We start from the raw sequence: 23,081 nt of genomic DNA on the forward strand, positions 1-23,081 counted from the left end.
TCTAAGCAATAAGAAGACTATGCTGTATTATTTTGGGTTATATCTGTTTGAGTAAGATTAAAGAATAATGCTGCATAGTAGACTATTTGAGATATTTAGAAATTTCTAGGTGAAATGAAAGTGCATTTTTATTTTATTTTCCATATTACATGTTCTCAAGCAAAAATTCCATTGTCTTTACATTCTCTAGGAAGTTCTACTTTGTCAGTTGTACTGGGTCATAAAGTCGATTGATAAATGAAAGTTATTAAAAAGTACTAGTATTAAGTGTTTACAGTGTGCTGAGCACTGTACTAAGTATTGGGAAAGAATACACAGGTGGGGTTCACAATCTGAGATTGAAGTAAGATTTACAGGAAAAATGGATTCTGTTGAAAGATTTGTTCATATTACAATGCTAGATATAAAGTGCTATCATTTAAAGGATAATCAACTTAAAAAGTCTTTCCATGAGCTCAAATTTCAGAAAAGATGTTATATTTTCATCCTAATCCTAATTGCTCCTTTTCTTATTTTCAGGATGGAGTAGGTGTAGATGAGAAGCTGTCTTTAAGGCGGGTAGCTGTGGTCGAAGATTTCTTTGACATTATCTATTCCATGCATGTGGAAACAGGACCAAATGGAGAACAGATCCGAAAACATGCTGGACAAAAGAGAACTTACAAAGCAGTAAGTAAAAAATCAAAACAAAATAAACCTCTTAAATTAGAATAGAATGCCATAAGTACCCATTAGGAATGAGTTAAGATTTCTGTCTTGCTTCTGTTATAACTTGGGCCACAGCACAGGTAATGCTTGTGGTTTTAGTTCTAACTCTAGAATATTGTATTGGGTATGCTTGTGAGAATTATATGTATGCATGTACTTAGATAAATGTCATATCTATGTATCTAGATCTATATTTAGATCTACATCTATATATATATATATATAAATGAAGTCTATTCAGTGTCAAACCTTGCTTTCTACAAATATTCAAATTTACTGGCTTGACTGGAAGACCCATTGAACAATGAGTAAATGGCACTGAATGCCTTTTAATGAATGATGGTATTTGTTAAGCGCTTACTATGTGCCAGGCACTGTTCTAAGTGCTGTTAAATGCTTTACAGTTGGTTTATGGCTTTCAGTATGAGCATGCATATCTGTAAGCACACAAGCTGTATAATGAAAGTTTGAAATCCCAGAATTCTAATTTGACTTCCGACTTCTAATACCTTTTCAATTATGATATTTTTGCAAATATTATATGCATATAGTACAAGGTTTGTAAACTTTGTGTTATCGTGAGTATAATTTACATTTAATCATTATATGGTACACATTAATTCAGTTTTTCTATGGCTTCCCTTACATTTCAGATAATTTGATATAATTGCATTTATTTTTTTCAAATGTATGGATTGTGTAATTTTTAAAAAAGTTTATTATGGCTGGATTTAGAAATGACAATCTGGGGCATATTTACCCATATACAAATAGGAGAGATGCAAATATAAAAGAAAATCCTTTAGTTGGCCAACTAGCAAAAAAATATAATTTTCAAAATGAATTTATTAATTATTTCCAAAATCTCACAGGGTAGCAGCCTTAACAGATCCTTTAACTAAGGGGTTAAAATAATTATGAAATGATATTTAATGAAGCAGTCTAGCTCTATAAATGGAGTTCTCTCTTTAAAAGAGTAGTTAAAACACGAACTATTATGTCCTTATTGAAACAAAACATACATTATGTGTACTAGAGCAGCAGAGTCCATAATTGGTCTTTTGCTTTTGGCTACAGTTATCTTAATTGTTTTCAGCAACATTGATACACAATATCAGCCTGGATCCATTTTTTTTTGCAGATACAGAAAAAAGTGTGAAATGCTCAAAGTTTCAAACACAGGTACTTAAACGTTTGCAAATTAGCTATTGAGCATAAGAAATAGCTTCTTTTCCATAACTATTTTTTGCTCTATTGCCAGGGTCATATTGAATCCTTATAGTTTCATAATAACCTTTAATATGTGTTGTATTTAATCCTTTCTCCCCATGATTTTCTTTCTTGGCTGTTTCCAAATTGCATGATGTGTGGGCAGGCACATACTGTAAAGTTTCCTCCCACAATTCTGCCAATAAACTCTAATCTGAGCCACTGCATTTTCCTAGGCATTATCTGTTATCATTACTAATGATAATGACCCAGTTATCCTGGGATATTTTAATATAGATAAATATTCACTAAACCAACTAATTTTCACCTATCCCCCAAACCTGGATTGAATCCTCTGGTCAGCACTAGCAAACGTAGTCGTATCTATTAATGTCACTAATCTGCATTCTTTTTATGATGTTTTATTGAAATGAACAAGCTACTTGAACTTCCAGTGGGGCCTTTCCAGTATATAAACTGTTACTTTTTGCACAATATATGCTCTGTAGTTTATGTGATACGATCAATTTGTACAGTTTAGGTTGCTTTCGTAAACCTTTTTGGAGGCCTTTTCCTTTGAGTAGTAATCTGAGCTAATTACATAGGTGAAAGTCTCCCCCTATGTAACTCTGTATAACATCTCTTATAGAATTACATGGCGAGAATCAGATCGAGTTATTAGAAATTCGAAACACCAGTTTAAGTTACTAACAGTGTTGTCAGGGTGTGTCATTTTATGTTCAGTTCATAAAGAGCTTTTTGGAAGGAAGACTCTCTTTGTAAAATATCAGAAGTAGCTTCTACTCCCCCACCCCAACCGCCCCATGCTGGTGGAGGATTTAATTTTGTCTTCCTGCCAACCAGCCCCCACCCAACTCGCTTCTTTATACTTTCCCTGCCCCTGACGCCTAGCATTGTCAAGTTCGTTTGCCTATTCCTTGACCTTGAGGAGAAGATTACTATTAATAAGGTAAGCTTTCCATAGAAGTCTCTGATGATTCCTTGACATATTCTTGCCAGGAAAAAATGGGCGTCATTAGAGGGATAACAGCAGATTTGCTTTTTGAAGCAAATCCAACAATAGTAAAGCAGCCAGTTATACTCAGTGAATAAGAAATAGTCCTGTAAGCACTATCTAACGTGGTGGTTGTATTCATGGTGAAGGCCTCAGACGAGTGGATTGTTGAGTCTGAGTTATCCTCAGCTTTTTTTCATGTAGGGAGTTGTTGGAAATGTAAATGATTATGTTTGAAAATGCCATTAGCATGAGTGAATTATTTGGAGTCCTTTGGAAATTAGGATTTTCAGTTTTTAGTACTGCATTTTATTAGCATTTATGGCCATTTTGTCTCTCCTTTCCTCTGTACACTCTTAAAAGACACACAGTTTTTATCTTATTTATGTGCATTATTTTAAGGATCCTTATTATAGTGTTTAGAAGATTACCAGAGACAATTTTAATTGCTTTGAAATTTTTACATATTCATTGTGAGCCCCATGTGGGACAGGGACTGTGTCCAACCTGCTTAGCCTGTTTCTCCCTCAGTGCTTGGTACAGTGCCTGGCACATAGTATGTGCTTAACAGACACCATTAAAAAAATTGCTGCTTCAGTAGGCCTCTATGTAGAAATGTTTTTGTTGGTTATTACGTGCCCGTATTACAGTATTTTCCAAAGTTGCTCTGCACATCAGTGATAACGTGTTTTGAATGGTGATCCAGTTACTACTCAGTAGATCTGCCTTCCATCACACATAATTAAATACCTTATAATATACAATATTTGAGGGATGGAAGAAGATTCTCTGAGCTAACATAATGCCACTTCTCAACATTTTTGCGTCTATTTTTCTCTCAATTCTTGTGCTTGTGTGTGTGTGCGCGAGTATTTATGGAGGTTGACTGTATTTAAATCTCTACCATATTATATTCCTGCATAGGATGAGTTAATTTCATCCTTCAGAAATGAACAGATGAAGCTCAATTTTCTTTTCTGTCATCAGTTTTGTCAAAACTTTAAGATATTTTCTAATTCCCTCCCCTTTCATTTTTAACAAATGCATTGGTAGAAGAAAAAATCCTTTATGTAAATTGCAATGACTGGCCTTTTTTTTTTTTTTTGACATGTTTACCTTTTTTTGGAGGGGGTGAAGGTAGTGGTGGGGGCATTGATAGAGTCTAAAGTGATTGTATATTAGATACAAATTTAATTACTCAGCATGTGTTAATATCTTTTTAATAAATCACTCAATCAATGGTATCTATTGAGCGCTTATTATGTGCAGAGCACTGTATTATGAATTTGGGAGCATACAACAGAATTAATTAAATCCATTCTTGCCACCTTTGAAAAGGTTTAAACTTTAGTTTACTACATAATGGGCTATTGTTTTCTGAAATAGAATTCTCCCTTTTATATTAAGGCAAACTGGCATGGACCTCTGATTTTTGCCCCATGAATGTATCTGTTTCTAATGCTGATCCTCAATCTTGAAAAAGAATTTCTGGATGGGACGGCACAGCTGTTTCCACAGCAATCAAATGTGATGTCCTAAATGAAGGAACAAGAGCTAACCCACACAGTTTCAGTTGAACATCCTCTCTCATTTAGGTGGATATATGTTCAGTTGGTAGATGGCCATGGAAATTAGTAGGAAGTAAATTATTAGTGAGAAGTATGATCAAGTAGAAAGTAGGAATCGAAAAGGAAAAAGCCAATTCGGTAATCTCTACCAGACAAGTGAAGGTTGTTAGGCTCTTCTTGAGGTAAATTCCTGCACTGTCTACCCACCCTGCTTCTGTTTATGTTATTTGGCAATTTCAGGCTTACCTAATTCCTGGGCCCTGACTGTTTTTCTGCTTTATTCTCTTCTAGTCAGAGTGATTAATCATCCAATTTATTGAGCGCGTAGTGTGTGCAGAGCACTGTATTTGTTTCTTGGGAAAGTACGATACAACAACGTTGGTATATGTGTAGTCTTCAGGGGAAGACAGACATTTAAATAGATTAGGGATAGGGGAAATGGTAGACTATAAGAATTAACATAAGTATTGTGGGGCTGGGATGAGTATCAGAGTCTTAAGGGTACACAACAACCCAGTGCATAGTTGACCCAGAGGGGATAGAGTGGATATGGGAAATAAAGGGCTTAGTCCAAGAAGGCGTCTTAGAGGAGCTGTGACTTTAGGAGGATTTTGAAGGTGAGGAGAGTGGTGGACTGTGGGATGTGAAGGGGGAGGGAGTTAAGGACCTGAGGGAGAATGGGGGCAAAGGGTTAATGTCAGGGCAGGGGAGCTAGAGGTATAGAGAGTAGGTTGGTTTTGGATGAGTACAGATTGGATTGTAGATCTGTGAGGTTAAGTAAGCGGGAGAGAGTTGATTGAGGATTTTAAAGTTTATGGTAAAGAGTTTCAGTTTGATGAGAAAGTGAATGGGCCACCATTGGAAGTTTTTGAGGAGTGGGGAGATAGGGACTGAATGGATTTTCAGCAAAATGATCTAGGCAGCAGAATGAAGTATGGACTGGAGAGGGCAGAGACAGGGATGTCAGTGAGGAGGCTGTTGTGGCTTGGATCAGTTCTGCACGCAATAAGCACGTACTAACAATCAGTCAGTCTTATTTATTGACGACTTACTGTGTGTAGAGAGCTCTACCAAGCGCTTGGGAGAGTACAGTATAACAAAGTTGCTTGACACATTTCCTGCCCACAACGGGTTTACAGTCTAGAGGGGGAGACAGACATTAATATAAATAAATTCTGCATATCTACGTAAGTGCTATAAGGCTGAGGGATGAGTGAATAAAGGGTGCCAAACCAAGAGCAAGGGAGATGCAGAAAGGCATGGGAGAAGAGGAACTGGCCTAGTTGGGAAAGGCCTCTTGGAGGATATGTACCTTCAATAACTAGGAGAACAAGGGAACTAGGTTTGGAGACTTTTTTAATGGCACATAAGCACTTACTATATGCCAGGCTTGTCCTAAGTGCAGGGGTAGATACAAGCTAATCAGGATGGGTACAGTTCATATCCCACATGGGGCTCAGTCTTAATCCCCATTTTCCAGATGAGGTAACTGGGGCTCAGAGAAGTGAAGTGACTTGCCCAAGGTCACAGCAGACGAGTGGCGGAGCCATGATTAGAACGCAGGTTCTTCTGATTCCCAGAATTTATCCACTAGGCCATTCTGGTTAAGATGTTAATAAGGTAGGCACATCAGATTTGGGGTTGGGGGTGTAATGTTTGGGGAATTGGAAGAAACAATGAGTTGAGAGTAATTGAGAGGTGATCAGGGTCTCTAGGTAACATTGATGTTTTCAGGGTAGCCATGAGCACTGTTAGGTCAAGAAATTTTAGTGTGTTATTTGAAAGTGTAGGGACAAAAACAGATGGTGGAGTGGAGTTGACTGGGGATGTTCAGAAAAGATCAGAATTGTAACTAGAGTCCATCATCATTTTGGGGTGGTCAGTGTTTCCTGGTATTGGATGGCTCTAACTGTGGGAATTCTATTAGAATGTAGTTGTTTTTTGCCTTTGTTTTATGCTTTGGGGATTGCCCTTTTCATGCCACTGCATCATATTTTTCTTTCATCGGTCAAAATTGTCTCTAAGCAAATGAAGTGATTTCTGTCTACTTTGTTTTGATAGCCAGTTTGCAGAGTCTCCAAGATCATCCTTACCTGAATCATGGATGACATTTGGCACTGTTCACGTCTACTGTCTGATTTCTAATTTATCATTTGTTCTTCATCATTACAAACCTGATTTGAGGAAAATCACCACAAAATACCAGCCCTCTTACTAGGTATTGTAGAAGTGCAGTGACATCCACTTTTGGTGTTTTCACAAGTACTGAGAAATGTAGGTCATTTATAAAAAACTTTCTGAATTTGGGGGCTATTGGATGGTACTCTCAAATTTAAATGACTTGCATTAGGCAGGAAAACAATGAACACATGAGTGAAATGAGCAGACCTCCCAGTAAATGCTGTGTGAAGCCACACTCTATGTGAATAGAATGTAAGATGAGGCACCGTCTGAATGCTTACACTCATGAATTGCGATAGATTTTTCTATTTTGAATCTGTTTTATAGGGAGTGAATGTCATGTTGGGAAATTACCCACAGTATGGGAGATGAGAAAGGGAGATGTCGTTCATAGGTTTTACCTGCAAATTAATCACTGGAACAATTGCTAATACACCCAGCTCCAAAATGCAGTATGTATGTTCTTACCAAACCCCACAATTAGGAAAACGTATTCTGTAGTATTCAATCATGTGCCCAGTTTCTTTCAACACTGTATCACACAGTGTCCAGGCAGGTTTGCGTTGCTGAGTCAGTGTTCTCTGATTCTCTAATAGTGTTCTAGCCAAAATGTATGGCGGGAACACAAATTATGGCAGAACTAAGGTTTTTTGTTTTGTTTTGTTACTCAAAACAGTGGTTACAAGAGGAAATAAGGGCCTGTGCCTCCAGCTTAAGTCAAGCAGGTAAAGTTGTTGGCTTCCATTCCACAATTGTATCTCTGGAACACCATGGGAAAATGACTCTTTGACTCAGTGAAGCTGCACATTGTGAATTGCTATTTACCTGTTCCTTGTAAACAATGGTTAGGGCTTGCCCCCTAATGTCTTCATTGGAGAAGCATGTGGATTAAGTGAGCTAATGTAGCACTATAAATCAGGATGGACATCCAGCTCAGGAGCTGAAGGAAATTTAAGTTGGGCCATAAATAACGAAGCTATGGGCAAGTGAGAATTTTAATACATATTGAAAGTATCATTCCCAGTGCTGCACTTTAGGCTGCTGATCTTACTGCTGTCCAAGCTATCTCACTGCCAGAGAGGGTGTCAGAAGAGATTCATTTCCATTTTGGGGGTAAGTAAAGCATTTGAGTTGAAGTCAGGTTAAATGTAAAAGTATCCTGCTGCGTATATTTCAGCACATGTCACTCTTCTAGGTCCCCGCATCCTACAAATAAGCCTATACTGACAGGCAGTCACTTTATTCTTTTTAAGGCAAGCCACTGTTGTCTAGACTCCTTGCAAGATGTTGGATTGACCAGGGTCCTTTTGACCCTCTGTCAAGACCGTGACTGTTAAGATATCAGCAGTACTAAAACAGTACGAGCAAAACCATCACTTTAGCAATCAGTTCTGCCTGAACAGAGCAGATGGCTTGTTAATTTCTCCCAGGTAGAGTTCAGCATCATTCCCATATGCTTCTACTTGTTTTGTGTAGAACCCTGTAACCTGAAACAAGGTCCAGATCACTTGACCGAACCATTTTGTTGCGGGGGAGTGGGGAGGGGAGGTGTCACCTCCAACCAGACAGATTGTGTGAAACTTCCAGGGAGCTTCACTTGGGTTGAAATAAAGGTGCAACCTTATATAATTAATCTGCACTATACATTCATACTATGTGCTGTTCTCTGTACTTATTGTGATTTCCCTTGAGGACGATTTTCTTCTTTGTAACTATAGCACAAAGCAGAATTGTATTTCTCCAACTAAAACAATTAAAGATGATTTGATTTTAAGACCACTTAGGGATTTGTCCCTTTATGCCCTGAAAGGACCGAGAAATTCACGAGCCTAAATTCAAGCCTGTGTGAAGTTCAGACAGTGAGTTGGATACATTTGGAGGGGTTTTTCCAAAGAAAATCATTATAATTTGAGGAAGTTGAAGGGAACATATCACTCAGAAATACGGGGAGGAAAGTATCTCCATATAGGGTGTCTTCAGTAAAAGAGTCCTGGTGTGCGAGATTTGGCAGTCATCATTAAGAAAATACATTTGACATGTAATGGAATTGGATTTTTTGTTATATAGTATTAGCAGCACTTGCTTCCAGCACTACGTTTAGTCAGACTGCATACTTGCTTTTGTTTTCAACGAAGTATGCTCTCTGACTAAACATGTAGTGTCTCATTTATTTGTACCCTTGGGACGAAGTTTGAAGAATGGTCAGTTTTTCCAGTGAGCCGTTTCTGTAGATTTGAAAATTATTTGGTGTATTAAGTCTTCAAAGCTTGGATTTTCTTTGAAGGTTTTCACTCTGGTAGGGGTGAAGCAGTGTGATCTACTACAACCCAGCCCACACCCTCCACTCCTCTGATGCCAATCTAATTTCCGTTCCTCTATCTCTTCTGTCCTGCCACCCACTCTTTGCCCACATCTTCTCTCAGTCCTGGAACCCCTGACCTTTCATATCCACTCTCCCCAACTTCATACCCTCCTAAAAGTCACATCTCTTCTGTGTCCATCATTGACTAAGCCCTCATTTCTCCTATCCACCTTCCCTTCTGCATGCAGTACACACTTGGCTCTATACCCCTTAAGCACTTTGTTTTTCACCCCAGCTCCATAGTACTTACATACCTGTTCTTATGCTTATTATTTCCTCTATCCATAATTGATTTTAATGCCTGTCTTCCCCTGTAGGCGGTGAGCGCCTTTTGGGCAGGGATAGTGTTTTCCAACTGTTGGGTGACACTTTCCCAAGTGATCAGTGCAGTGCACATAATAAGCACTCAGTAAATTCTATTGATTGATCAGCATCCAACATCCATTCAGTATTTCAGAAGTGGGTAGAGACAGATCTGAGTATAGGGTTCTACCTGTAATTTGGAATTGTAGCTATGGGATTCTTGGAGTTCCAGAGCAGACTACCTGGTAGACACTATCTTCTTTGTTTTGCCAGTTAACCTGGTTCTCTTTATTAGTGTCTCTCTCTGATGTACTTAGCCATCTATGTATGCTTTCCATAGCCATCTCACCGGCAGATTCACTTCAGTTACTTTGATATAATACTTTCCCTATGCTTTCTGTCTATATTGCATGACAAAGAAAGTTAATGCACAGAGTATCGGCATCTAATGATCTTGCAATTTAAATGTAAATATCTACAAATTATCAGAAGCGGAAAATATCCCATGCTAGTGGGATGTGGAAAAGTGAGGTTATCGGGTAATGCCACACTGTACTCCTTTTCTTCTTTTGATAGATTGTTTATGTCTAAAGTCAGGAGCTTGTTGGGCCTGCCCTGTGCCCATCATGGAATGTTCATTTAGCATTGTCAAAGAGAAGTAACAAATTTGCCTCTTTCCAAGCATTCCTCACCTCAGGAGTGTTAGAAGTAGTGAAGAGCATGACCAGTTCCTTTGTCAAAATTTTCAGTAGCTCACCGTGGCATCATACCCAATGAGGACCACCTCTGGTATTCCCTTATTACAGTGTAGCATTTCCATATCATATCATACCAAGTTTTCTCTTTGTAAGTTCACAATTAGTTTATTGAACTTAAAACTAAGAAAATTATTTTTGTCTGGATCGAAAAATTGCATAACAGGAGTAAATCACCGTTATGGAAAAAGTGACAGGTTTTAAATCCATCAATCAGTGGTACTTATTGAGTGCTTACTACATGCAACACTAAGCACTTGGTGTCCAAGCATCCCTCTAGACCGTAATTTCACTGTGGGCAGGAAACGTGTCTAACGACTCAGTTGTATTGTACTCTCCCAAGCAACTAGTGCAGTCCTCTGCACACAGTAAGCACTCAGTAAATACCATTGATTGATCTTGAAGCCTCCTATAAAATATGTCCTTTTGAGATCAGAAATGGGCATTTTCTCTTAGAGGGCAAAAAGTCATCTGTTAAAAACCATGGCCAGTGTTGGCTTCTTTCTGAACTTTAGAAAAACACCTTTAGGTCTGGGGAGGCTGAACCTGCTGCCGTAGATCATTTTGTATTGTATGTTCAGTAGCTTTAGCAGAAAAGAACAGAACTTCAGACTGGGATAATTAAGTTAAAACTGAGACAACTAACTTTTTTAAAAAGTATCAGACCAAGGTTAAATCTATTTGGAAAGGGGAGAAGGAGTAAACTAACTTGAAGATCAGCTACGTTGAAGCTAATGGAGCATGCTCATCAAATCTGAGATTTAGCTCAGTTGATTCCCATGGAGATTTTTCATTCCTCTGTGAGTGGAGTCAAGATTTGAGAGGAATGCTTGATTAAAATAAATGGAGCATTCTGATCAAACCCAGGATGCTAATGAAACCATGGGTCAGCTTCATTAATTTCAGGGGACTTGCACTCCATATGGGTTAAAGTGTCATGAAGGCAAAGGACTTCATGACAGCAAAGTGTGCACAGTCATTTATTTTTTCATGTTAATTTCTGAGATTTTAAAGAGGTTTTTAGATGCTTAGAAACATTCCTCCCAGTTAAGCATGGAAATCGACTCTAGACAGGGGATGAAGATCGGATTTGAGTCAGAAAATAACCTTCTCTTACGACACGTCTGATGTGAAGTGTGCTTGACCAAGTGTCTTCAAATCGTTGGGTTTTATGACTTTGTTTCAGCCCAGGAGGAAATGAAAAGAAAAGCCTGAGCAATATTTTATCCTCATAAGGAAGTTGACATGGAAGGTATAAATCCCTTTAATTCTAGGATAACTTGTTTCCTAGGATCATTATTTATGGAATGGAGTGGTTTATACAGGGCTAATCTCCTTCTGCATATTTTTCTCTTTCTCATCCACCGCTCTGTCTCCCAGAAAAAAAATATCAGTCAGTGTTCACGAGAGCAATATATAATACTAATAATAATGATAATAACTTGGGTATTAAGCGCTTACTATGTGCCAAGCACTGTTCTAAGTGCTGGGTAGATACAAGGTAATAATAATAATAATGTTGGTATTTGTTAAGCGCTTATTATGTGCAGAGCACTGTTCTAAGCGCTGGGGTAGACACGGGAATCAGGTTGTCCCACGTGGGGCTCACAGTCTTAATCCCCATTTTCCAGATGAGGTAACTGAGGCACAGAGAAGTTAAGTGACTTGCCCAAAGTCACACAGCTGATAAGTGGTGGAGCCGGGATTAGAACCCATGACCTCTGACTCCCAAGCCCCTGCTCTTTCCACTGAGTCATGCTGCTTCTCATATACACCTGGAGGTTGGTGACCACTCCACATTAGCTGTCCGCCTAGTTTTCCCTCAGCCTTTTATCCTTTCATTTCCCCATGCTACTGCCAATGCCCTGCTGTTAAACCCAAACTGTGCAACAGGCTCCACTAAGAGCTCACACTAAGGTCTCCACTTCTCTAAGATTTGTAGAAATTGACAGTATATCTGGATATGCTTCATTTTCCTTTGTTGTTTCTGCTCTGTGGCTCATTCCTCTTGCCAGAATGATGCCCAGGGCAGAAGTTTTGATTTTTGCCCAGCCTGTAGTTGAGGCTCAGAGGAACAAGCTAGCAATATTGATGACAAGGGGCTGACATTCTTGCACTGAATCCCAAAGTTTCTGACAGGATGTGTATATGGAAAAATATGAAAATCTGTTAGTGGATAATGGAGAAATAGATGAGTAGGACCAGAATGAATAATTTTCTGTGAAAAGTGCAGTGGGATGGGAAGGAGGAATTTTGGGCCCTCCCCAATTTTTCCCCCTTCCCAGTCCCACAGCATTAAGTACATATCTGTAATTTATTTATATTAATGTCTCCCCCTCTAGTCTGTAAGGTCATTGTGGACAGGGATTGTATTTGATTTTTGTGGTATTGTACTCTCCAAGCACTTAATACAGTGCTCTGCATATAGTGCTCAATAAATACAATTGACTGACTGACTGGACCTCATTTTTGAACTTTAAAGTGTCTTCTCTTCTAGACTGTAAGATCGTTGCGGGCAGGGAATGTGTTTTCCAGCTGTGTTGGATTGTGCTCTCCCAAGTGCTTAGTACAGTGCTCTGCATATTAGTAAGCGCTCATTAAATACCACTGATTGGTAGGCAAGGGAAGCTGTCTCTGACAAGATAAAGTTCCCGGGAACCCTGGGAAAAATATTCCCAAGAGAGCTGGTGAGGAGGCCCTCTTTAGCTCCCAATTGCAAGGTCTCACAGATTCATGAGTCTGTTCAACCCCAGCACAGGTCTGGTCTACAGTAAGATTGATTTTATTCATTGATTCTAGACATTTAACCACAGGTGATGCAACAGGCCAGTTACTCTCATTACTCAAAACCCAATGTTTCCTTTCATATTTTATGCTCCTGCTTGGGGCTGTGGGTCTGGACTATTTATTTGTACCTACATCGTTGCTCAGCCCAGTGCTCATCACATAGTAAATTCCTAGTACATTTCATTATCAACTAAAAAACCCCCACCACCACTACAAGTTTTGATACCCCTTGCTGGGCTTTGAAAGCATTTTTAGTATTACCTAGTTGTCTGAGATTACTGGATGTCTTAATTGAGTTTGTGCTTAAAAATGGAGAAGTAAAAACAGGAATACTTCCTAATATGACTGATTTTTTTCTCTCCACATCCCATATTATTAGCCATTAGGTGATATACAGTCAAGTTGGATAGATGTTTCTTGAAATGATGCATGGTATGCAGTGCATGCTCTCATTTTGCTTCCTGCCATTATGGTGTAATATGTCTTATTTGGAAATATAATGATCAGTTCTGTTAAATCCCAGTCAATCGGTTTATATAATAACACCACTATTTTGTGAATCATTTCAGATTTCAGAGAGCTACGCCTTCCTACCGAGAGAAGCGGTGACACGATTTTTAATGAGCTGCTCAGAGTGCCAGAAAAGAATGCATTTAAACCCAGATGGAGCAGATCATAAAGGTAGCTTTAGTGTCAAATAGAGGGATGTAAAGTAATTTCATTCATAAGACCAATTTATATATCCTATTTTAAGTGAAGGTTCATAAAAATTTGGTAGACTCAAACAGTTCAATAAGTCAGATCATCTCATTTACTCAAGTTCAAAGGAAGTGAATGTTATGTGTCTGCTTGGAGTGCAGTTTGGTGTTCATCCTTAGATGGATTTACTTGTGAAAAAATATCTTTTAACAAAAATATTTATGTATTAACCTAAGGCGGGATGAATTCTTACCCTCTTGCAGTGATTTATACCATCTATTTGAAGGCTATGGACAGTGGACTAAATGGCTTCTCCAGAGTCCTTCCCACCCCATTATTCTAAAAATCATGGCTAGATGGGGACCTGGATGGGAGTTGTTCTGAATACAACTTGATTATTTTGGAATCCATTTTAATTTGTAGCTATTCAACTTCTTCCCTTGGAGTAGGTTTTTCACCTTGTTGGGGGTGGGGAGGGAGGGAGAATGGGAGCTGTTCGGGTGAGTCCATACGTGGGAAGAGTGAATTAGTGAATTTTGACCCTGACCCACACATGATTGCAACAGCTCCAGTATCCTAAGCCTCCCCAACCCACAAAACTGGCAGCTTGGGGTGCTCCTGAAAGGGTGGAAAGAGCAGTTTGGCACACATTTGCAATGGTTTTCCTATCTTATAGCTGCCCTCCGGCTCCTTCAAGGGGTAAAACTTGCCCTCATTTTATGGGAGGGGCATTAGCTTTCCTCTTAATAGTATCCCATTTGTAGGTGTCTTCTATAGGCATGGACCTGGCTGGAGGACTATGTGCTTCCCCACTGTACTCGAGGGCACATATTTATTGTCATCTTGTGAAAGTTCCAAATATATCATTCATTAAATTGCTATCCATATGGAATAAGTGGTGTCTTGGTGGTTATGAGTTAATGTACTTCTCTGGTAGTGCCCAATTTGCACGTAGGAAGCGACTGCACTAGGTTGCTTAATTAAAAAACAACATTTTTTAATGCCACAGTATCTAGTACATGATAACACCGAAATTTTATGGTTCTAATATTAAAACCCAACTGGTTAATAAACAACAAATCAGTTCACTGTGAAGGTGTCAACAGCAGAGATATTGTTCAAGCTATTCATTAGTAGGAAAAATAAATGCCAAATGGCCAAACTCTTGGATCCCGTGGTCCTTACCGTAGGTCAGATTGACCTGGGATTTTCTGAAGCCCGTCTCATATTCTCATAGTGAGATTGGAGCTGGCCATATGTCTAATCTGGATTTCAGGTCCCATCCCAACTCATCCCATCCACCAAGAGGTAGAAACCATGGCCCAGACTGACATGGGGTCTGCTCCAGCCCTGACTGGCTAATGTTAGCCCAATACCCACTTGTGTGTTAGGTTGGCTACTGCCTTTTGCTCAGTCTGGTCCACAGACTCCTTTGGAAGTTGCGAAGGGCTCACTTCCATGGGATTCTCCATCTCCCTGAGGGTAGAATTGTCTATTTCAAAAAGATGAATTTTGAAAGAACAGTTTTGTTCGTGAAAGAACAGTTTCTCTCAGGGTTGGCTTCAGCCCTGCATCCAAACAAATGTTGGAGCCCCTTAACAGCACAGCCCATATCAATCTGAGTCAAAGTTGATTTAGATTCTGCTAGCGTTGGGGAATGCCATTGCAGTTTGTTCTGCCATCTTGGCTCCAGGTTATCTCTATTTGAGCGCAGAGGGCAATACCAATTGGAAACCTTTCTAATCCGGAGAAAGCGGTTCTAGCGGACTTTCTCTGCTTGTCGGCCTAGATTCTTTTTTTTTTGATCAGACAATTGGAATGGGTCAATGATCAACTTTTAGATGTTTAGGGGAGTTGCCGATCTTCCTCATCTGAAATTTAAATGTTCGTTCAACATGCAACTTTTCAACAATTCATATATTTGAAAAAACACTTCTATTACAGATAATGGAAAGCCCCCTACCTTGGTAACCAGCATGATTGATTACAATATGCCAATTACTATGGCCTACATGAAGCACATGAAGCTCCAGCTCCTAAACTCGCAGCAAGATGAGGTAATTTAAAAACCTCCTAAGTCTCTTAATAATAGGTGGAAAACTAAGTTCCAGTTGGATCGTTCAGCTTGATAGGGTATAAGATATTTGACATGTGATGTGTACAGACATTTGTCTTTAAAGCACATTTGTTAGGGATAAAACTTCTCTATTGAATATATTCAATCTATTACAAAATCCTCTTGGATTAACTGTCACAGCATGGTTAAAATCTGCCTTTTCTTCTGCATCCAAACTGCTACCACCACCTTAATCGGAGCATTTCTTCTCTCCCTCCTTGATTACTGTGTCAGCCTTCTTGCTGACCTCCCTGCATCCTGTCTCTTCCCACTGCAGTCCAGACTTCACTCTGTTGCCTGGATCATTTTTCTACAAAAAATTTCAGTCCATGTTTCCCATCTTCTCATGAACTTCCAGTGGTTGCCCATCCACCTCCGTGTCACACAGAAACACCTTACCATTCGCTTTAAAGCATTCAATCACCTTGCCCCCTCCCACTTCACTTTGCTACTATCCTACTAGAGAAGCAGCGTGGCTTAGTGGAAGAGCCCGGGCTTGGGAGTCAGAGGTCATGGGTTCGAATTCCGACTCTGCCACTTAGCTGTGTGACTGTGGGCAAGTCACTTCACTTCTCTGTGCCTCAGTTTCCTCATCTGTAAAATGGGGATTAACTGTGAGCCTCACGTGGGACAATCTGACTATCCTGTATTTCCCCCAGCGCTTAGAACAGTGCTCTACACATAGTAAGCGCTTAACAAATACCAACATTATTATTATTACTACAGTCCAGCCTGCACACTTTTGCTCCACTAATGCCAACCTTCTCACCGCACCTCAGTCTCGTCTGTCTCACCACCGACCTCTTGCCCACGTCCTGCCTCTGATCCTGTATACTCTCCCTCTCCATATCCGGCAATTACTCTCCCACCTTCAAAGCCATCTCCTCTAAGAGGCCTTCCCTAATTAAACCCTTATTTCCTCTTCTCCGACTCCCTTCTGGGTCGTCCAGACTTGCTCTCTTTATTCAGCCCCCCTCCCAGCCCCCAGCACCTATGTATGTATCTGTAATTTATTTATATTAATCTCTGTCTCCCCCTCTAGCCTATAAGCTCATTGTGGGCAGGGAATGCTATATTGTTATAGTGTACTCTCCCAAGTGCTTAGTACAGTGCTCTGAACTTAGTAAGTGCTCAATAAATATGATTGAGTGACTGCTGTAAATGTGCTCAGAAGATCCCTCCAGGGTGAATAGAAGGGAAATGGGCTTGGTGAACTCAGGAAGGCTAGTTCTAAGCGTGTGGAACAGGCTCTGAGAAGTTTGAGACATGTTATGGGCAGGGAATATGTATCTGTTTATTGTTGCATTGTACTCTCCCAAGTGCTTATTTAGTGCTTTGCAAACAGTAAGAGCTCAATACATACAAATGAATGAATGAATGAATATACAGAAGAGTAAATATGGAGGATAACCATTTTTGTCTAGAGGGTATGGAAGGTGTAAGTGGAGAGCTCTTATGGGCTGCTCAGTGCAAATGGAGCCAGCTAGTCAAGTGTTTTGAAGCAGAATTGGGAGTTTTGACTGACTGTATTGGAAATTAGATGTCTATTATAAGCTTCAAAAGAAGAGAGAGATATGAAATAGTCTCAAGGAAGGTGATTTTGGTAGCAGCATTTATGGGACATGACCAATTTGGCAAAGCTCATGCCCCTGTTCCCACCTTGAAGGAGTTGTAACCAAAAAGTATGTTAAGAAAAGTAACCAAACTTGGTATAAATGAAATGAAGAGAGTTGGGTTGTTTTTTCCAGGAGCAGAGAAGACTATGGGATGACAATTAGTATTTGAAGGGCTAGAATAAGTAGGAGATTAAAAAAGCACCTCTATAAAGGGCAAAACAAGTGGACCTATGCTTGCATTTTAGCAGGAGAAAATTGGGGTTATACCTAGACTATTTTGACTGAAAAGAACAGGAAACTAAGAGAGGGTGAGATGATCTAACTCCTTCTGTCTTGATTGATAAACTTGGTTGTAATTAGGGCTCCTGATGTTGATGATGATGAATACTTTTCATCTCTGGGATTCTTTTTAATCCTGTGTAATATTTGACTTAGTATAAGTAATTTTCATCTGGTTCTGTAATTCAGTGGAGATTTTGGTAGATTTCATGGAATAGAAGAAATAAAGAAACAACACAGAAAGACAAGGGATTGTAGTTAGAGTCCTTAGGGGTTAGTCAATCTTCCCAAACGAGCTGGCAGGAATTCACAAGGTCATTTACCGAGAGCTTTGTCATCAGTTTAGGATGGATTCCTGGATCCCATTTGAATAGGAGTGTGAGTGTGAAAGCAACACCCTAGACTATAAGCTTGTTTTGGTCAGGGAATGTGTCTAGCAACTCTGTTATATTGTATTCTCCCAAGGAGCTAAATACAGTGCTCTGTAAAACAGTGTGCTCAATAAATACGATTGATTCACTACCCATCTTCTCACTAGACATGTGGCATTGGGGAGATGTGAATGTTGAATTGGACACCTCTTCTACTGGAGGGAATCCGGTCATGCTTGAAAGTCATTTTTTGATGTCCGCTCTTTCCTCCCAAGTCCTCTGCACTTTTCGTCATTTTAGTGCCCATAAATGTTTAAAATCAAGAGACATTGAAAATCCCCTCCTGAAGAAGTAAGGGCAGTGGAGCTCATCTATGGTTAGAGTCCAGAGTATATTTTACCAGATGGAAGCCTATAAATGATTAAATAAATGGTAAAACAAACATTGTTAAACTGTTAAGTAACAGTGGAGAAAATAGCAATTCCCACTATTTTAAAAATTGTAAAAATTATTTTCTGTAATTTATGAAGCAATTTTTGTGTAAAATTTAAAAATGATTTCATGATTGGATGGAAACTGTCAAATTATTTGTAGCAAGCTCATTTTGATAGTGATGTGTTTATTTCTGTGGTTGTTGCCAAAAAGTGTGGAAACCGGTTTTGTGCCAGCTAACAGCTCTCACATGCTGAGTCCTTCTGTCTAAGTCATTTGTTTCTCAAAAGAAAAAAAGAAATCCCTTCAAATTTATAACTCGATGACAAAATCTGGATTCCTGACATTTCAAACTCTAGGTATTAATGGAGTTAATGGAGTCACTGTTATACTTTCCTCTATTCAGATAAGGGATCAACAAAACCTTACCCCCTTCTCTTCCCAATTTTACTATCATTGTTGATAACCTGACTTTGTCCTTGTCCCATGTACCTCCAACCTTAATCATCCTCTGTGACTCTGTTTACTGCCCCACATTAAGTCTGTCAGTAAATCCTGTTGGTTTCTCCTCAGTAACGATAGTTTTACCCCATTCTTTCCCAGCTCCCTCAATTCTGATACAAGGTGTAATTTCCTTCCACCTAAATTATTTAAATAACCCCCTTTCTAGTGTCCATGCCTCCAGTTTATCCAGTATACCCTACCTAATGTTGCATGTATCACCTCTCTGAAATCGCAGTCAGGTTACATCACCTTCTCTACCACTTACAAAAAAACCCAACATTCAATGCATATGTTTGCATATTGCATAGGTATAAGTCAAGAGCTCTTGACTTTTGGCTTTGAGACTCTCCATCAGCTGACTGACTCCCCTTACCTGGCTACTTTGTTTTGCAATATGCTGTTGTTTATGCCTTTCAATTACCCCAAGTCAATTTCCCATCTATCCCCTGCACTGTCTTTGCCTTCCTTCAGCCGCTTCTTTAAAGCTCTATTAAAAGTTGACATTTTCCATGAAACCTTACCTGACCAATTCCTTGCTACTCCATCCCTTTAGCCACCTAAACATTCCGATATACTTATTAATTTCACTGTTTATTTTTGTTAATCGTTTTTTCATCTCATTTATTTTCTTATGTGCTATTTTCCAGTTGAATATACATATGTTTTATTTTTTGCTTTCCCCATTATATAAGCTCCTTGACCTCAGGAAACATGTTCATTTTCTTTTGTAAATTTGCTCAGGATGTAGTACATTGATTTACATAGTGTGGGAGCTCAAATACAGTTTATAAAATGCAGAAACAGGAGGGAGGTCTCTTTGAGTTGGTGGGGGGCCTCTAACTATCCTTAACTGCTTCTGTGCTTTTTCTCAAACTATTACAAATTTAATCTCCGATGGGGCTTTACTAGGTTGGTTGCCTTTGATAGAGAGCCAGATTATGGAGTCATTGACCTCCCGGGTGTGTAAAAGGAATTGCCATTAAAAAAAAAATGCCTCTTTTTTCCTTTAATCCTATTCTTCCTCCCTTTAGGGAACACTGCTATTTAACAGGTCAAAGTAATAACACTTAACAGAGGGTATCTAATGAACTTATCTTTCACTGTGACTTGAACATTTCAGTGGTATCTTTGCTAGTTTGACAAAAGTATTAAACTTCTCTTAAAGTCCTGTTGTATTATCTAAATCCATTGAAGACCTAGACTAGAAGGCACTAAAAGACAGTTGTGGAGTTCACCCGAAAACAGAATGGTTACCATTTAAAATCCATTAAATGTTAAAAATTCTAGTTTAGGTGGTCACAGAGTGAAAGGATCCTTTATAAGAACATTGACACACATATCAGTTGTATATTTTAATAACCTAAATTGACTCTCTGTTCTGGATTTGCCTTCACTTCTCTCCTCAGTCAATCAATGGTATTTATTGAGTGCTTACTATGAGCAGAGCACTGTACTAAGCACTTGGGATAGTACAGTCTAACAGAGTTGGTAGACACATTTACAGAATAGAGGACTCTCCTGGTTTGTTTATGCCTCCCTGAAGTTGATTACTCCCACAGCCGAAAGAAGCTCAGGTAATCTCGATAACCAGAGAGAGGAAAACCCAAACTTCAACAGCTCCGAACTTTTATCCTCAGCCCAGTTGACATGTCAACCCTATCACTGATGCTTTCTCTTTGGGGGGGGGGAGGTTATTCTACAAGGTTATTCTAAGGTGACCTTTACCTAGAGGTGTTTCCAAAGGGTTGCAGTTTCTTCTTTTCAAGATCAAATGGCATCCTTTGATATTGGGAAGTTTTAATGTTCAATTGCTTGCTCCCTAGAGCATATTGGGAAATACCTTCCTGTCTCTCTCACCTAACACACACATTCAATCTATCATTAAGTCCTGTCCGTTCAACCTTCACAACGTCGCTAAAATCCACCCTTTCCTCTCCATCCAAACTGCTAGTATGTTATTCCAGGCAATTATCCTATCCCGCCTTGATGACTGTATTAGCCTCATTGCTGACCTCCCTGCCTCCTATCTCTCCCCACTCAGTCCATATACTTCATTCTGCTTCGAAGATCATTTTTCTACAAAAATGTTTAGTCCATGTTTCCCTACACCTCGAGAACCTCCAGTGGTTACCCACACCTCCCAATCAAACTACTTACCATAGGCTTTGAAGCACTTTAGGATCTTGCCCCCTCTTACCTTATCTTCTTGATTCCCTTCTACAACCCAGCCCAAACACTCATCTCCTCTAATGCCAACCTTCTCTTTGTACCTCAGTCTTGCTGCCAGCCTCTTGCCCACATTCTGCCTCTGGCCTGGAACATTCTCCCTCTTTGTATTCAATAGATGATCACTCTACCCACCTTCAAAGCCTTATTGAAGGCACATCTCTCCAAGAGAGCTTCCCCAACTAAGCCCTCACTTCCTCTTCATCCAGGCCCTTCTGCATCACCCTTGCACTTGGGTAAACACTCTTCATTCACCCTCCCTCAGCAGTTATGTACATACCCCTCTAGACTATAAACTTGTTGTGTGTAGGGAATTGTTAAGCATAGGTCAAGCTGCTAGGTTGCTCTTTTGGGAAGCAGCATGGTGTAGTGGATAGAGCTTAGGCCTGAGAGTCAGAAGGTCTTGGTTTCTAATCCTGGATCTGCCACCTGTCTGCTTTGTGACCTTGGACAAGTCACTTAACTTCTATGTGCCTAAATTACCTCATCTGTGAAGTGGCGATTGAGACTGTGAGCCCCACATGGGACAGGAACCGTGTCCAACTCGATTTGCTTGTATCCACCGCAGCACTTAGTACAGTGCCTGGCACATAGTAAATGCTTAACAAATACTATTATTATTATGGTATTTTTTAGAATGAATACAATTGAATGAATATTATTATTACTAATTTATGTTTGTTATATTGTACTCTGCCAAGTGCTTAGTACCATGCTCTGCACACAGTAAGCACTCAATAAATATGATTGAATTCTTGAATGAATATTTGTGATTTATTTATACTAATATCTGCCTTCCCCTCTTAACTGTAAGCTCATTGTGGGCAGGGCATATATCTACAATTCTGTTGTATTGTACTCTCTCAAGCACTTAGTACAATGCTCTGCACACAGTAAGTGCTCAATAAATACAATTGACTGATTAAAACCTGCTCCACAAACTAAACGGTTTGGCATGTGTGGTGAAGCAGCAAGCCCCATTGCAGTTCTTCCAGAAGAATGGTTCAAGAACAGATCCCTATCATCCAATTCCATCTCTATTTCCAATTTTTGATACTTTGAATGTAATTTTTAAATTTCTTCCTTCTTACCTTTTCCCCCTCCTACCAGATTTCCCTAGACACTACTTCAAAGGTGGCCGAAAGACTTGTCCATTAGAAATCAAAAGTTAACAAGTTTTAAATTTCTATCTTGTGGACTTAATGGATATCTCACACCACTTCATGTTTAAGTGGTATAGAAGAAACTCAGGCATGAACCTTGGCTTTCATAATAATTTTCTCTGAACAGCACTTACTCTCTGATATTTATTAACACCAACGTAAATCAAGTCTATTTGAAAAAGACTTGATTAATTTTGCTACAGGTAGTTTTCATTCTGCATTAGTATTTCCTTAGGTGGATTTTTTTTCCTTCCAGAGTTGATTTACTTAGAACAATGCTAATTACTTTCCTCATTAGCTTGCCTACTTTATCTTTCAAGTTCATGATTAGTCCATGCATTGAGAGGCAGTGGTTAAAAAGCAAAGACAGTAGTGTATAGCATCTTTACTTTTAATGTGAACTTAGAGCATTATCTTCTCTGATTTCATTTTCTTATTTTAATTCTGTTTGGTTGTTTTCCTACTACTGTTTGAGATCATACTTCCTTGTGTGTTGGATTACTTTCAAATTGTGGGTTTATCCTCCCCCTTATTGACTTCTCTGCCTCTAGCTTCTGCTAAAATTCATCAACTTCTGCCAAAATTGTTTTCCACGCCCATCTCCAGAGCTGCAGCAAAGATATGGTGGTCGTTGTGAACGGGTAGATGATAATAATAATAATAATTGTGATGTTCGTTAAGCACTTCCTCTGTGCCGGACACTCTACTGAGCACTGGGGTAGATAATAATAATGATAATGTTGGTATTTGTTAAGCGCTTACTATGTGCAGAGCACTGTTCTAAGCG

The 23,081-nt window shown here is 39.3% G+C and overlaps 1 protein-coding gene across 8 annotated transcripts in view; it reads left to right on the plus strand.

The window, feature by feature from the left end:
* Positions 1 to 23,081, plus strand: part of NOL4 (nucleolar protein 4) — a 235,342-nt gene that overhangs the window by 41,146 nt on the left and 171,115 nt on the right. For 5 of the 8 annotated variants that reach the window (XM_029068854.2, XM_029068853.2, XM_029068856.2 and 2 more), the window contains 3 exons: positions 520 to 669; positions 13,458 to 13,569; positions 15,532 to 15,644. In XM_029068854.2, coding sequence (XP_028924687.1) covers positions 520 to 669; positions 13,458 to 13,569; positions 15,532 to 15,644 — 375 coding nt within the window. Of the gene's footprint in view, positions 1 to 519; positions 680 to 1,837; positions 1,891 to 13,457; positions 13,570 to 15,531; positions 15,645 to 23,081 lie in introns of those variants that run through there. The other 3 variants (XM_029068860.2, XM_039912518.1, XM_039912519.1) reach the window with 2 other exon arrangements.

The sequence above is a fragment of the Ornithorhynchus anatinus genome, chromosome 7 (genome assembly GCF_004115215.2).
Source record: "Ornithorhynchus anatinus isolate Pmale09 chromosome 7, mOrnAna1.pri.v4, whole genome shotgun sequence".
In the NCBI taxonomy this organism is placed as follows: Eukaryota; Metazoa; Chordata; class Mammalia; order Monotremata; family Ornithorhynchidae; genus Ornithorhynchus; species Ornithorhynchus anatinus.